The following is a 17397-nucleotide window of genomic DNA, read 5'->3' as shown; positions in this document are numbered from 1 at the left end:
CCACACTTTGTAAAAAATTTGCATTTATTTTCCCCTCGATGCAAGATGTATAACTGCCACACATATCAGCGTATCAGTAAGTAAACAAGTAAAAGAGAACTTGACAATGAAACAGTCTGCATTCACACAGAGCCTTTCGTGTAAGATCAATTCTTAAGTCATCACCAAGAATCATTTAAGCTAAGACTAAAGCGTGCCTGTTTCTGGTATATGTAATAGAAGAACTGTCTGAAATTCCCATGTCTGTACTACACATCAGTGGAGATCTGAAAACGAGGGTGCCTTAGGCAAAAGAGCAAGAAATTTAGTAGGAAGAAAAAAAGGGAATTATTATGGCCAAGATACCATAGTTAAAACCCCCATGCTTGCCATTTCTAACCATAAAGAAGCTGGTTTTGCTAGCCTAAATAATTAAGTAGAGACATCACTGCAGTAGTGAGGGGGCTGGGTGGGTGGGTGGAAAATATTACTATTTGGCCAAAACAATTTTTGTTGTACTTCTTGCAGCTGACAAGTGAATAGAGCAGATGTCTATGTGTTTGAGATGTCTGCTAAAATCAAAGCTGGAGGTGGGAGAGCCATGAGAGTCCAATTCTGCTCCAAATTCTGACAGAAGGGAAGGGAGGGAGAAGAGGACAATCTTTGTATTCCTTTTTATTTCCTCTTAAGCCTAATGGCCTTTGCCTTTCTGATAAATGTATCTATTGTACACGTTTTGGTGTCACTGCACTCCCTTTGTACTGCTGTGATATGAAAGGATCAACAGTAGGTGACCTTCAGAACACAGTTCATGTTTGTTAAGGTATGTTTTCTACTGCACTTTTTTTTTTTTGGAGGATTTAATGCTCCTCCTCTGAGTATAGGCGCAATGTGCTGTCATACGACCTTGCTGCAGAGTGGGGTGTGGAAAGCTTTTGCAGAAGGAACCTGAATCCCTGACAGATTCTGCAAAGCAGACCATTGGTATGCTGTATCAGGGTTTTATGGGCAGTCCAGTGGATTACTAACGAAACTTACAGCCATTCAGCAGAAGCTGGTTTCTCCGCATATCCTGACAGGATGAGGAGTTTATCTCCTGGCTCCTTCTCTCCCAGTAATACCCCAAGGAGTTTCTGGTGTCTGCTTGCTCTCCCCAGTGGAGCTCTGCCTAAGTCTCCTCCTAAGCCACAACATCCTGGCTGCCATGGTCCCTGCTGCTGCCTTGGGAGGGGAGGATTTATTTACAAGCCTGGGTGCTTCTAAGGGATGCAGGTTACTGGATGTGCAAGTTGTTCACAAATCTACGAACACCTTAGAACGTGTTTAAAAACTTTCAGTTTTTAAGAGCCTTTGGTGGTGAAAAACTTACTGTGAGGGAATGAGAAGGAGGTACTTTCACACTGGATTAACTAGCTAAAAGCTAAGGAACAAAGGTACAAATGAACTGTGGATTTCTGTGATGAATAATTTTTATCATTCAGGATGGTCACATCTAAAGCACGGATGGAAGAGCTGTAAAACTGTCAATACTGTGTGGGTTGAGTGAAGTAGCAGACAAGACCTCATGAAAAGAAATGCAAGATGATGCACATGGGAAAAAATAACCCCAACTAACCCTAAGCAGAGATGAGCCTTACGTTAATTATTACCACTCAAAAGATCTTCACTAAGCGTGCATATTCCTGTAAAAGCATAAACTCAGTAAAACAGTAATTAGAATTTTAAAAGAATAGCAAATGAAACAAACTGTTGCTCATAGTTTCAGTATTCTCATCTCAAAAATCATAGCATTGAACTAGCAAAGATGCGGACAAAGACAGTATGGCAGTCAGAATCAGAAAATGCCCTCTGCTCAAAAGACTCCTTTGAGTCCAGAACCCGCTGTCTGTGGCTTGGAGAAGAGAAGGTGGGGCAATCTGCTGGAGGGCCAGAAGAATGAAAGGATTCAAAAGGAGATTAGACAAATTCACAGGGTGGACCCACTGCTGATTAAATCAGAAAGTCATGGTTGTGTAAGCTGAGGAGATGCCTGGGGAAAGTCCCTGTCTGCTCTAGGTGCTGTCCTGCCTGCCATGGGTCGCAGCCAGGGACAGCGTGGAGCTGTACAGCTCTTTGGTCTCTCCCAGTGTCACAGGTCTCTTCTTGGGAAGAAACCTTCCAAGTTTGGCATTTAATTAGGGCTTTGTTAACACATCATATTTTTCCTTAGATTGCATCTTCAGCGTTTTATTATCACCTAGTCAGAGCATTTAATAATGTAACCTTTTAAAGGAAGTCCCAGATCACTTGACTGGTGGCAAATTATTCCACTCACCCTTAAAAATTTTTACTGATCTATTCACTCCTCTTTTAAGAAGTTGCCACAGCTGTTCTCCAGACATATGTACATTTTGAACAGTGGCAGCACGTGCCTGGATTAGGCTTTGCACAGAATTGATCCACTTATTTCAAAACACCAAGTTACCTGAGTAGCATTTAATATTAGCAGGCTATACGGAAACACTGGGATTTGTGGCTATTTTTCAATAATCCCACTGTTCACAGTAAGAGTGAGCACAGAAATCAAGCTGCCCCTTTGCAGGACAATTAATTTCTTTGTTCTCAACACCACAGATAAGAGTGCAAAGGAAAAATATTACGGTAAACAAGGATTTATACAGATTTTTTTAACAGTACAAAATATGGGAAATTAGTGAGATACAGTTTATATGTATATAGAACATACAGTCCTTCAAAACAGATATAGGATTTTTTTCTCTAATACTATCAAGTCATTCAAAATGTGATACCCAAGAGTGATACATATGGATATGTACCTTAAGAAAAATTAAATCCTTGCAAGGCAGAAGTCATAATCCGAGATCCAAAACAATCTACGAAAGAACTGCAATGCTGCAGAAGCATTTCCTAACCCCTAACTGATCCTCTGACCGGAACTAACTTTTCTGCAGCATTTTTTTTTTTTTTTTTAAATTGTGTTTCAGGAAGATTTGAATCCTGAAAGCACCAAAACTTGTATAACACATTTGAAGCCATCAACCCGTCCCCCTAAATCTGCCTCAGATATTTACAGCATTTTCGTCAGGAACACAAACTGTCCCGGCACTGGGACCTAGCAGCCGATAGTTTCCCAGAAGGTAGTTAATTGTGCAAGGGTCAGCTCTAAGCTCATTATGCAAAGAAAACTTAAACTAAAAAAAACTGAGACAAAATGATTTAAAAGAAATCTTTGAATTTAGAAAGTGGATAAGGTCTGCTTTCTGAACGTTCTGACAACTACAAATACACATTTTTTCTATATTAATATTTCATTTGACAAAATAACCCACTTTTGCTCTCCATGACTCAAATTAACACCCTTCCCACATCTTCATGTCATAGAAAATAATGAGTAAATTCTGTAGCATTACACCCAAGGGTCCATATGCTTTGGTGAGCTGTACGCAAAGCCCGAGCAGTTGCAGAATACAGATACTGCTTCTAACACCATATATATCGATCAGCCTCTTGCTTTCTGGAAATAAAAATGATTTCTCCTCACTTGGGAGACACATATGCTAGAAATAGCTGATTCTAAGAAGATGTCACCAACAAATAATGCTTCTCTGGTTTACATCAAGATTTTTTTACATCTATTCAGTACTTCCAGACATAAGTGATGAGACTGGTTTTTTGTAGAAGGCAACTTTGCTGTTTTTTTCCCCTATACAGTAGCTCAATATAAAAAATGATCAGTTAAGGGGAAAAAAAGATCCTTCTACTTTATCTATTAAGCCCCTCTGGCAGATAAATTCTTGCAATCTTTTCTAATGTTAATGAATATAGATAGTAAACCAAGCAAATGAACCTTCCTGAGCCAGCTGTCCTTTTCAATGTTATACAGCTGATCACATGAATATTTATTATATCCACAATTCTCAGAAGGTGCAAGAGTTTTCATTCAACCAGCAAGTTCCAGTATATCAGATTTTAATTGGGAGAATATATTAAATGTAAACATCTGTAATTTCATTGCTACTGAATAATCTAAAATTTAGTAAGATTGAATATGGTTGAGTTTGTATGAGGGCTAATATTAGAATCAAGATAACGTATTTTCCTGAAATTGATGGGCTATTATATGTGACACTCATTTGGAAAACAGAAATACGTGACATGCTACAGAGTTGCAGAAGACAAAAATCGCTTTTGTTTTTTAAGGTTAATGAACCTATGAATCGAAACATCCCATTGTGTGCTGATATGGAGCATAGCCCAGGCATAAGAAGCTAGGTGGGAAGGAGTGAGTGCACATACCTTAGAAATCCAAAGATCTAAGAAAAAAAATTATGGAATTTAGCTACTTTGCTTCAGGCTTTTCATGAAAGCAAAATGGGCCTTGCGGAATCATTAGAAAAACCTTGATTCCCTTCCCAGGTTTGTGCTAAGGAACCTCGCAGACTTTGCTCTTTGAAAACGGAAGACCAGCACCTTTAGGTCCAAATGACCTATTCAGGAACATGCTGGAAAACAGAAGTAATCTAGAGAGGGGAGTGATGTGGTGAAGATCCTCCATGCTTTATTGTCTGAAAAATACCAAAGAGCCAGTTCATGGCTGCAAACTGCAGCAATGTTTTATAGTTACATTAAAGATCTCTTTCACTTCTTAAGGTTATTCCACTATTATTAATTGCATATATTGATTTATATCATGTAAAATGATATCATTTATCTGATTTATTTCATGTTAAACTATGTAACAATTCCTTTTAGCTCCAAATCATACTACCAGCTTGTTTTTGTAGATGAAGAGGCAGAAGAACAGCCCAAACCTGAATATCAAAGCCAAGTAGAAATGACGAACAAGGCTCTTTGCCCACAATCTGCATGGATCTTTCACAGGGGACTTGCGCTGCAGGTAGGTTTTCACTGCTCTGTTCCAAGGTAGAGACATCCTAATTTCCAAATCTCTGTTTTCTTTACAGTTTGCAGATTGGTCACAGAAAATTGTGTCTCCAGGCGCCATCTTACCCAGGAAGAAGCATGGGTGAAATTGCAGCACAAATAACTGTCTCAGATCCTACAGTTATCATTGATCAATAAATAAGCTGGTTTTTATTTCTAAACCAGAGGGAGTTCAAAGAAACTCTGGGGCTGAATGGGACTTATTTCAGAATGCTGTTTTCTGCAGTCAGCAGAGGCTTATCTTGGATTTCTGGTTTTTAGTTAAAACTGCATGCTTTGAGAAACGAAAGAAAGTTCTTTCATTAGACTCTGTTTTATCATGTTTTGAAAATCCAGCAGTCATTGGCATATGCAGTGTAGGGGCAAATTAAATCTCTAACTCCTCTTTTACTAAACAGAAGGAAGATCATAACAAGTATGCACAGTTGTTTGCTTTTAATTTAAAAAAAGCGTTTATTGATTATATCTGCATTTTCAGTTTGTTTACACTTTATAACTGTGCTAATTGACAGTACCTGCTGCAGTAAAATCCATGGAAGTAGTGCCAATTTTGCAATTTCATTGGAAGTTGCCAGCTAACAAGATCTGTTTCCAACACATGTTTTCTTTCTACAGAAATTAGGGCGTTAAGAGACAGGGAATAAGAAGTTCTTCTCCTAGAGGAAGCTACATCCCAAAGACATGACATAAAAGCATCAGAAAGATATTAATAAACTAGGCAGGGAAAAGTTTACTCCATAAAGCTCTGGGACCGATTCATCCAGAAACCTCCTTTTGGCCATTACCATCTGGCTGCAAGTGCATTTCCATGGGATGCAGATAGTGAACTTGATACCCTAAAATCTCCACGAAAGCGGAGTTTTGCCACAGAGGACACGTACTACTGAGTATCATTCTAAATGTAATGCGAAGGGTAGATTGATAAACTCAGTTTTAGTATTTTAGCTGCAATATGACAAAGTACTGTCATGTGGACAGCTGCGCCTCCACAGCCTCATTGCATTGCTGCAGGACGCTGGGGACTCACAATGGTCAGCTCCAGGAGGAGCCCTTCCTTGCAGAACCATGTGTGCAAGTAAAATACTGGAGAAAGCATGTAGGTATTCTACAGGACAGGACTTCAGAAACAGGCTGTCATTTGCTCAGTTCATCCACTCAATTCTGCCACTGAACCAGGGCATCAAAAAAAGCATTCATAATTTGGTGGGCAAATTCAGTTGCCTGGAAAGATCTTCACAGAGATGTGAGGTTAAACCAGTCCAGATCCATCCCAACAGAAACCAAAAAACTAGAGTTAGCTTCCAATCATTCAGCTGGGAATGCAGCACTGAGTCCTCCAAAGAAATCCCACTGGAGATGACAACATTTCGATAAACTATGTATGTATAGCCTGCATAGCAAAAGAATGCACAAAGTAAGGTCAAATTTAGGTGGCCTGTCTGGAGAAGGGATGAAAGCCAAAGCACCCTCTAATGTTGGGGGTGGGTCTGGGGGAAAGCATGATTAGTTTTAGTGGCAGTGGAAGTTAATTCTTTCATTAGGAACAGGTCAGGAGCCTGGCCAGGTATGTTTTCTTTTATTAGACTCTTAGCCCTCTAAGATCTTCCATGCTCTGTACTAGAAAATCAACTTGCTCCTGGATATACCACTCATACACAGTTTTTCATTTATTTATTTAACCTTCTTCTACTGATACAATTTTGGAGCATGGCTGACCTTGCCTATGCCCCTGCTTTTCCCTGTGGAATCTCTTAATAAAATCCCTGCCATTCATTTTTTGCTCGTGATCTGCCCCACATCAGAACTGTAGTTTGGTGCAAAATAATCTGCTGTGCTGGATAAGAGAACATCCCAATCTATGCTTTGACAAAGGGGAGACAAAACTCCTGCCATTATAGACCACAGGAAAATAAATGTGCCACAAGAATTGCATATTAAAGCAAGTACAAGCAAGCAAAAATTACATCTGGCTCTAAAAGCTGGCTCCAAACTATTTAACAATAATTTATTAAAATGACAGTTACTATAGTGCTGCCTATCACAAAATGTGAAAATATAGCCCATGCCCTAATTACGGCTGTAGTCTGCCCTCACTCTGTGCCTGTATCAATGGTAAAAATAAAGCATTGAGTATTTTGAAAACTTCTGCAAGGCAAATGCAGGTCTGTAAATCAGCAGCGATAACAAACCTGTTAAGCATGTCAAGAGGAAAGTTGACCAGGATCTTCAGCCTCTTGGAACAAGAATAACATCCTTAATTGTGGGAGCTCCTGACCCTTTTGTGGCTCTTTCCTAGCTCCAAGGCAGTGTGAAGCACTCTTGATAGGCTATAGGGGAGCAGCACAGCACGCACCCCAGCCGGGGTTATAAGTATCAGTTAGAACACTGCTTCTTTGACTTCACAAGGCGGTCCTACAGCTTCACGGCCCAAGCTAGTTTTAACTCACCTGGCAAACAGACGGTGAGCTTTTGTGTAACCCCTTGAGCAAACCCATGAACCTGCAGATCTGAGGCTAGTAGCAACCCTGTTGGAATGACTACCTCAATTGTAACAGGGCTTGAAGCACAAAAGAGCCTAGTGACACAAGGTTCACACTCCCGTGCTCAGCAAGAGCTGTTGCAATTTGCTGAATTATAAAACATAGTTTATAAATGTGATTTCAAGAACAAGAAAAATACTTTCAGTGCATGATTAACTGCCTTCTTGAGTAAAAGTGATGATGATACACTTCCAAGTCCTTAAGTATCTTGTTATTACAAGAAAGTAGTGAAGTGAAGAGTTATCAAACTAAACATTCTTAAATCAAAGGAACTCTTCTTCATTTTGCCCTGAGCATGCTCCCAGTGAGACAACTTCTGAGGCTATGCTATTCCTAGCAGTGTTTGGCACTACAAGACTTTCCCTTTTTTGACCTATTTTGCCCATTTCCATTCTTTCAGAACTGCTTTGCAACTACAACATTAACATTTAACTGCGTATATGTAGGGTATGTCTGCACAGCATCATTCTGTGCCCCATGGGGATACATGAGCTGGCAACAAGCACACTGGCTCTAAACCCAGAAACGCTGGAACTATAGCACAACATTTGACCAAATTAACATACTGCTGCTATGAGAAGTGAGTGACTTCCAAGGCGCTTGACATTGTGCCATGCAGATCCATATTGTGATACCGACTCCACCCAGTTGAAACCTTCCTACTGTTAATACACTTTCTAAGCTGACTGGGCATTTTCCTCAAAGGATTTCAGGTTATTTCAAGATGGAAAGAATGTCAGGAGGTCTGATGAAGTTTTTCTGTTCTGTCTTCTACCAAACCACCCAAAACTTGCATGCTGTATTCTAAATGGGTCGTAATGAGGTGCTGAGTAAAGGGGGATAATAATTTCCCCTAAACCTACTGGCTATGTTTCTCTTAATACAGCCCAAATTACTTCACCCATATAAACATTAAGTAAAGAAAATGAACCTCCCTTAAACTACAAGTAGTCAATGATTTTTAGACTGTTTTTATTACTGATGACACATCATGTCATTTTCAGCCTATTTTTTCTACTAGTTTTGGAATATAATTCACATAGAAAGGGTATTTTCTTCTCTGTTCTGTCACTGTCTACAGCAAATGTCATTTTTTGGTTCATTGCTGTTCTTCTAAACTTAGGATTTGGGTGCTCCTTGGGATCACTGAAATTCAATGCAGTTATTATTTGAATAAATTTGCTTGTCACTTCCACAGCAGACTGTCATTTTCCTTTACTATTGGAGATGTTCAGTTCAGGTTCAACAGTGGCTACCTATGTAGTTGTCTGGGGAGAAAGAAAAGTACCACAAGAACATGTTGGATGGTAGGAGGCAAACTAGGATCTTGAACCCAGGTTTGTGGTCTTCAGGAGAATACTTCAGTCACAGAACTTTCTGTTGCTTGGGCATTTTCTCTTTCTCCTCTTCTCTTCCTCTCTGTCTCCTCTAACCACAAACCCTACCTGTGAAATAATTTCCTCGAAAAATTCATGACTGACTTACTGATTAATATATATATATATCTCAATGTCCTCAACAGATTATTCTTTTCCTGTCTGATCTCCTGCAAATAACTTCCAGTTGGCTATTATATTCGATAAAGTGAAAACTCAGCCCCAAGAGGCTAATTATCCATGGTTGTTACAATATTAAATCTGGCAATAATGGAATTTTAAAATTCAGCTGAGGTAATATGAAAAACAACTCTTTTAATGACTGCCTGATCATGAAATGCTGCAAAGAAGTTTTCTGAGATCATTTGCTATTGTGAGATATGGCTTTCCCAGTATTCTCTTACTTGCTTTTCTGTTATGAATTTAGAAGAGTGAAGTTTGGCCCTGAAAGTTGAAATTGCAGTTTGGTTTCCTCAGGAACCAGTCTTGGGGAAAAGAAGAGTTCCTTCAACACATTTTGAATGCAGGGAAAGAACTGCATTAGGCTGCAGCTTTCAAAATGACAAACGTTCTCACTTGCTTTGTTTTTTCAGCAGTGGTTAGCATTCACAGTTTTAGATGGATTGGGTGGGAGATGTGGATGTCTCTCAACAGAAAGACTTTTATGCTTCCTCTTTCCAGTGGGCTCAGCTGGTTAAATGCCATTTGAAACACCCAAGGGTGCCCCTGTTCCCGCAGCTGCCACTCCCAAAGTGTCTGAGCCTTCTGGTCTCAGGTACTGTGTCACATCTGCCTGACCGCTCCCTAGATGTACCTGGGACATGAAGGACACCAGATGCCTATACTAAAGCAACAACATTGAGCCTCAGTAAACATTAGTTTTCTGGACAGAAAGTGAGCTATAATTATTAAGGGTGGATTCTGCTACTATATAGATCACTTCCCTGTGCTCAGCTGGAACTTTTATACTATCTATACTCCAGTCAGTTAAAAAATCAACCTCTCTGCACCTGTGTCTGACCAGTTTTCTCAGTTGCTTTTGCAGTGCCCTACCTGCACAGCTTCTGGCATGGGGTTTGCTGTGATCTAAACTTTTATTTGAACTTCATCTGAAGTGTGGCTGAATCCCGTTGTACTCTGACAGCCAAATGAGTGAGTGAAGTGCAGAGCCTCAGAGGTCAGAATAAGCTTTGGTTTTCTCCAGGACACAACAGGAAAAGAAACGGTGTCTCTGTAAGCAACCTTGAGAGTTTCCTCAGTTTTAATTTCTGCAGTGATTAATTAGCAGATGTCAGGCATTAATTGATTTTTTTTTCTTACTTGGGGCAAACCTGGAAAAATAGAAGCTGAAAAATGTGATTTACTTACTTATTGTGGACCCGGTTTCAGGCCTGTTCAGGGAACTGATGATAACAAAGCCAAAGCCTTCATTCTCCTTGCGATGGATCACCACATCGCTGGTTTGCAGGCTGTGAGAAGTGAAGCCCTCGGGGGGTGTAGCATTGCTACTAGAGGCAGCATGATTACTGTTAGCGTAAGTCGTGTAGTCACTTCTTGGAGAACTGTGGTGCGTAGACACTGAGCCTGGGCTTCTGCCATTCTCTGGGCACGGTTCTCCTGCAATGTAAATCACACAAGTATTACGGTCTGACTTGCTCAGTGGCTCTGCGCCTTACAGTACATTTGCTAATGCAACATGAATACAGCTGACTGTCTCTAGCCCAGACTACCGCAAGTATTCAGCTAGGAGCTGTAATAGATTCAGAGGGACAGGAATTATGCAAAACATTCAGGGGCAATCAGATAAAGCAAGCATGAACACTCACTGTTAAGCTATCTACAAGAGAGGAAAGGAAAGTAAGAAACAGTGACTATATGGATGGCAAAAACATTAGCAAGCACTATTCCCTTGTCTGCTGGTTGATCTGTCATCAAGAGGAAAATGTGACCGTCTAATCCAATATAAAATTATTTGTGTTTGGATTAAAAGAATTTAAGCAGGCAGCTAACATAGAGTAATTAGGATTAGCTGCATAATGTTTTTCTTTCAAGCTGATTAGCGTGCTCAAAAGATGTTCACGGAACAGAGCACTTATGCAATGAAAATCAATCACAAAGAGTTTTCCTCTGGGCGTCATGACAGAAGCAGTGGTCATTTAAAGGTTTTGAAGATGCTCCTGTGTGGTGAGTTCGAAAGGGCACAAGTGAAGATGGAGTCCATCCACCCTTCACTATTGATTTATAGTAACAAGAAGAGGGAACAAGTTAAATCTTGTGGGATTACACACTTTTTTAGTACAAGCATTTTGGCAATTGAAAACAGTAAAGCTACACTTCCAGATGGGACAAAAAATTTACATTCCTTGCAGATCTAAGTTGTTTACACAAATCAGCATTTATTGACAGTTTTAATACAAAAATTTCAGATGAACGTAAGCAATGTCTTCTGTTCAGAGCAATGAGAGTGGCCGAGTCCTTCTGCTGAACATGTGAAGAGTTTACACATACACACATACATCCTAGGAAGAGACCTTTCAGATTAGACCTTCAGTGTGTATATATTAACAAAATAAACGCCACCCAAGGACAAGCTGCTGTTTTCTCAGACAGGTGTGTCCTTTAGCAGTCCTTCTGCAACTATGAAATAAAGTGATTAGAGACAATAAAGAGGAAGAAAAACAAACAATTATTATACTCCTGCAATAGAATGGAAAATATCCAAGAGTTATTGAACCAAATCTGCAACTAAATGCCATAGTCAGTGACAAGAGAGATCTCATTTTCTGGCTGTCATGTTTGAGAAAGCTGAATATTGTTTATGTCAGTAGGGCTGCAAAAGAAAGGAAATTATCTTACCCTGCAGAATGACCAAGAGCTGGCTTGGCCATCAAAGTATGCAACTGAATGTCATTAAGCATAGGAAAAGAAAGATAAAGGAGGAAAAGTTTAAGTGGCTATTCGATTGTGAGCTGTGCAATAGATATTCATCAGAAAAATTGCATTTTGCTTCTTTGTGAAAAAATGGCATTTTAATCTGCATTTTCCCGAATACCGTATTTTCCCAGCCAGATTGTTTTCCAGAGTTTGAGAATGGGGCTTTTATGTTCCAGATCTGGGTAAGTATCCGTGCAAAACGGTGATTCCAGGCGAGGGCTAAAACATGTACATCAGCTGGTAGGCAGGTAAGGAAAACCCCAGATCCCTCTGTCGTATACATTCACGCTACTGAGAAATTCACACAAAATCAATCGACCTGACGTGTTAGTATAGCACTTTTCAGTCATGCCCCACATCATTCGTTTTAAAATTTTTCCACAAAGCTCCTGTTGTAACACACCAAATTAAAATCCTGTTTAGCTCCTGAAATGCTTAAACATTAATGAGTTACACACTATACTCCCCGGTGTGGCACTCTCAAGGCCCAAGAATAACTCCAGGTGTTTTACCAGCTTGCTTCGTTTTCTGTGCCAGGAGACCAGACTGTCTAATAGACCCTTTTATTTATTATTTAACAAGCAGCAGTGAAGGCTGGCATCCACTCTGTGCTAACCCTCTTGCTAATTTTGCCTGCAGTCTGTACAGCTGGCTGACCCGGGAAAGGTGCTAATCGCAAGCACTCGGCGGATTACCTTGGTTATTGGCCATTTTCCTAGTGTTGGGGGAGCTGCGAGGGGGCGTCGCGCCGGGCGGAGGGGGACCTTTCTGGCTGGAGGATTCTGGAGTCAGTAACAGAAGAAAGTCAGTCCCGCGAGAGCCCGGCTGCCAGGGAGCTGCGGTGCCGCAGTGGGAGGGGGACTGCGAAGACGAAGGTGAGTGGGAGGGCAGCTTTTTGGCAGGGGAGCGAGGGGAATGGCGCAGGCAATGACAGTGGATCTAGGGCACAGGGAGGCAGAAGACAGGACAGGCTGGGAACGTGGTTTTGCTCATTTCTGGTGCCTCAGTGAAGTGTACTCACCACAAATGTTTTAAAAGTTCTTAAATAAACTTCTCTCCTTGAGTAAGCAAAGGTTGCAATGGAAAGGCAGAAAATTCCCCTATTAAAGCTTTAACAGATGCTGCTGCATATTTTTCCAGGTTCCAGTGTTTTTCAATAATTGAGACCGAGCTAGTCTAAAGGTTTAATTTACTTTAAATTCTTGATATTGTTTTAGGTTTATTTTTTTAATGTGTCTGCTTGAAGGGAGGATACGGCCCTGTTCCTAGGAGCCGCTCATACCACACAGGAGGTTTTCAGCCAGCTTGCGTTGCAGTTGGAGGGGGAAAAAATCCAGATGACATCAGTGAGACCAGAAATGGGCTCTTAAGACATACAAGAGTGAAATGAGTTCCTGCCCTAAACAATTACAAGTCAATAGACTTTGAGCCTGTCTCTGATTGCTTATTGACACAGTCAGCTTTAACAGCTTCAACTTAGGTGAACACTTTGTCCCAAAAGTGGACAAGAGAAGACAGCACAAACCAAGACAGCATGGAACAAATCCAGAGCGCTCATGATCACCACACCGGGGTTGACGATATTGTTTCCACTTCTGAAGGAAACACCACTTAGCTGTGGTGTTTTTGCCACAGGAATGCAAAGGGAACGCATATTTACAATTAATTCTTTCTTAAAATGACACAAACATTCACTTCAATTTTAATTTTCTCTGTTTTTTTAAAACAGCACCTGTTTGTGCTGCCAGCACTGAGATCTGTTTTCCCTTCCACCTTTCCCAGCCTTCACTCACCCGTGGGTAGCACCTTTCTCCTCACAGTAAGATTCACTTGCCCGTTTCGGGCAGCGTTATGCATAAGATCAATCACATATCGGTGGGTTTTGCCGGCCACTGGAATCCCATCTACATACACCAGCTCATCACCAGGATGAAGACGACCATCTCGGTCAGCTGAGCCCATGGCAATTACTGCTCCGATGAGAATCTAGGCAGCAAAGAAACATATCCTGTCACACATACACTGAGCCTCCGATATAAGTGCCATAAATGGTGCAGTGATTTTCCCTTTCTTTTGAATTAAGTGATTCTGTGCAGGTGAAGAGAACTGTGTGTGTCTGAAAGCTGTGCTCCCCCTCTGTGGGTATGACAAAAGATGCTTTCTTGCCTTTGGTGAGAAGGTAAGATACACCTGAGAATCCTCATCTAAGAAGGATTTATCTGATATCCTCAAATCAAAACTGTCTGTCTATAAGGAGTGTTTATATAGACTACATTATGCAGAGGATATAACCAAATTAATTCTACATAAGGGTCTTTTTTTGACTTAAAATGTGTTGTTCTGCATATTTCTTATTGAAGGTTCCTCACTGCTGTGTGATATAACCACCTGGAGTAATACACTTGAGGTCAGTAGTGAAACTCACCCCACCACACAGAGTTTGCTTTGGGACTCTTTAGGGGAAAAGAAGTGTTTTATCAAATGTTGTTACTTACTTATAGTGAACAATTGCTCAGGTAGTGACTGATTAACAAAATGGAAAAAATGTTGTTTTCCCAAATGGACATTTAAATGTAATTTGTATGGGATATATAAACCAGTAAAAAATCTGTTCAAAACCTTTTAATGACTTTCTCCACTTCCTATGCACATAAATTCACATAATTTATTAGAAGAAGACATGCATATTTTCCCTGTGGAATAACTGGTAAGAACGGTTGAGTGATTCAAACAAAACCTGCTTTCTTTGAAAGAATATTAAAGCATTCACAGAGCATGTTCCAAATTTTCCTTTCTCTTATTCATTGTGAGAGTGAGCAAAGAATGATGGATATGACAGGCTGTGTGACAATCCGCCTAGAAGAAAAAGAGATAAAAGCTATCAAGTATTGCTTTTCATGATGAACTGCAAAGCCTAGATGTGGTAGTCACGCAGGTGGTCTTGTGGTTTTTTGTGGTCTTAGCTGCAGAGTTGCAAGTATCCCAGCGGAGTGTTTAAATGAAGACCCATGTGGAGCCAGGAGGATTTCTCCCAGTTTCTAGCCTCCTTCTGGCTCCCTTTTGCTTTCAAAACTTAGCAGAGAGAACACGATGTGCCGTTTTCCTGCTTCCTGGTGTTTCTGGGATCCTGTCAAGCAGCGCCAGGCTGAGTTGCCAGTGAGACTCTTTCAGGTTCTCCATTCTGTTCTTCAAATAGTGAAAAAATATTCCTCAAAGCTTTGTTCAAAATCCAACTATGAAACATGTATTTATGCTCCTTTACTGGACAGGAAAAAAGCTGTCCAAAGCTACGTTTAACTAGATCTCCACAAAGTATTCTCCAAAAACTTTACATTTGGGCATCTCACGTGAGTGAGAATTTTCCACAGTTATTTTGGGGAGAGGTGGGTAATGACCCTCTGCAGCTTGGACGATTATAGGGACTGCCCTCCTCCTTTGATTTTATTGAGCATTTGGAGTTTCTTTATAATTGGCTGCCAGTTGTATTGAACAATTTGTGCATCTTTAACCATTAGAGAAACACAAATGCAGCTCACAGCGTGGTAGGTCATCAGTATCTACAGCAAAGTGCAAGAATTCTTTCTAGTTTTGACTAATTGATGTTGATATTTCACATGTCCGCAGTAGAACTGGGTTACTCGTTTTAGTGGTGGATCTGTCTCCTAAGAGAGGCAGTGGAGTCCTTCTTTAAGCACTTCACATAGGTGTGTTTGTTAAGATGATGGCCACAATATTGGCTATTTGGTATATTTAACAGCAAGAATAACTTAATTTTCCTTCTTTTTCATTTTCTGTGTCTGAACTTGTTTCTTATCCAGTATCCGCTCACATTTCATGGCCAAGAAGTTGCAACAATATTTATCAGGATTATATTACCTTTGTAATGCAGTTTCATACTGGCATGAGATTGCTTTGAACAGGTAAGGCAAAGGATGATGGCATGTAGGCAATAAAGAGTGTTGTAGAGAAAAGGCAAAGTTTCTTCTGTTGCTTGAGATTAAATATCAGAAATGCTGGGATTAGGAGTATTGTGACAGAACATAATCTGACATTGAAGCCATTGTCTATTAACTCACACATGTCAATCTGTTTTGATACTGAGTTTCTTTGTGATTCTTGGTAATTATTTGACGCTGTGTTGCAGTTTCTCTGAATATAACAGTAGCCTCACAGGTCCACAGGAAAATTTAAGTAATACACATAAGAGGTGTGATTCATCTCACCTAGTTTTAAGTGTCTGTGATGTATAAATCAAAGCTAATAATCTGAACTTTTCTAATCACTGCTAAAAATAGGAGTTCCTAAGGTGTGGTTTGCATTATCCTAACGTTTCCTCTCTTTGGACATCTGTTATCTCTTAGAAATGTCTGCTTCTCAACAGTGATTATAAAAGGAATATAGACACACATCTTACATTTTTGAGAAGAATCCCAGTCAATCTGCATTGAAAAGGTGAAATTCTTAGTGTAGTTATGTGTATGTTCCTGTGATTTTGGGTTTGAGCAGCGCAAATGTATCCAAAAAACTTACCCATTTTGGGACAGCAATTTGCAACTTCAGTAAAGTTCCAATTTACATATACTTGCAACCTTCCAGTGATATTATAATTCACTGTAATAGAGTCAGATTATCTCTCACTCCCCAAGTTACTGCAAGGTGTGATAAATACCTGTGGTGGTATCATCTCGCGAAATTTGAAAGGTGATTGGAACTGGCACAATCCAGTCTTGAAATGTGAATTTTCTCAATAAATTTAAATCTTTCCTTTGGAAAGCATCTTCATGCTTACAAATATGGAAAATGGACTAGTCCAGCAGCACTTTCTCCTTCCAAGGTGCCAGGTAGCTGATATAACTGGAAGGAAACTAAGCTGCAGTCTCTCTACAGTGCCAGTATTACCACAGAATCACAGAATGGTAGCATTGGAAGGGACATCTGGAGATCATCGAAGCAGAATCCACATAAAATTTCCCTTCTAAAAAAACTTTATGTGGATTCTGCTGCTTTGAAAACTTATTGACTTACTCTGAAGAATCCATATTCCTTTTTAGAAACCAAGCCACAAAATCAAAAGGCAATTCCTTTTGTTTTGTGTTACCTGACTGCACAGCAGGAGAACTGAAACTAACATTTCAAAGCATCTCAGTTCTTTATCTCATAGGAAATTCAGGGGTTTGGAGGACAGGCAGAAACTGCCTCTTTTTCTGGAGGTGAAAGGAATGGGAGGCTGCGGGTGGGCTGTCCATGGGGGAGCAGGGAAGCAGTCGAGGAGACAAAACAGTTAAGAAGTCTTGAATTTTGAATACAGAATAGATGGAAACTGAATAAAATGGATTACACCTGCAGTCTTTATTAGTGATGAATTTGAGCAGTAGAAACAAGTAGATGGGCAACAAAGAGGGAGGGAGAATTGAGTTCAGCACTGCAAAACCTAGGTCTAAGGAGGTACTTTTTTGCCTCGTAGGATCCTTGGCCTCAAGCTAGGATCTTATTCATTCCTGAGGACTTTGAGACATGCTTTGAGGGGAGACATAGAACTTTCATATAAAATGCTTTCGTATTTGCAAGCCCTGAAACAGAGAGAGCAACCTTAAGGCTAAGAGCAGGCTGAGAGCAATTGTTCA

The 17397-nt window shown here is 40.2% G+C and overlaps 1 protein-coding gene across 1 annotated transcript in view; it reads right to left on the bottom strand.

Annotated features, from left to right (window-relative positions):
• MAGI2 (membrane associated guanylate kinase, WW and PDZ domain containing 2) overlaps positions 1 to 17397 on the bottom strand; it is a gene marked incomplete at its 5' end in the record, with an annotated part of 91504 nt that overhangs the window by 51118 nt on the left and 22989 nt on the right. Inside the window, 3 exons of the mRNA XM_010141417.1 lie at positions 10208 to 10456; positions 12469 to 12555; positions 13567 to 13759. Of these exons, the coding sequence (XP_010139719.1) occupies positions 10208 to 10456; positions 12469 to 12555; positions 13567 to 13759 (529 nt within the window). The remainder of the gene's footprint in view (positions 1 to 10207; positions 10457 to 12468; positions 12556 to 13566; positions 13760 to 17397) is intronic.

Source organism: Buceros rhinoceros, unplaced genomic scaffold, assembly GCF_000710305.1.
Source record: "Buceros rhinoceros silvestris isolate BGI_N320 unplaced genomic scaffold, ASM71030v1 scaffold9730, whole genome shotgun sequence".
NCBI classification, from domain to species: Eukaryota; Metazoa; Chordata; class Aves; order Bucerotiformes; family Bucerotidae; genus Buceros; species Buceros rhinoceros.
The sequence above is the reverse complement of the archived record's forward strand: the minus strand, read 5'-3'. Positions and strand labels throughout refer to the sequence as shown.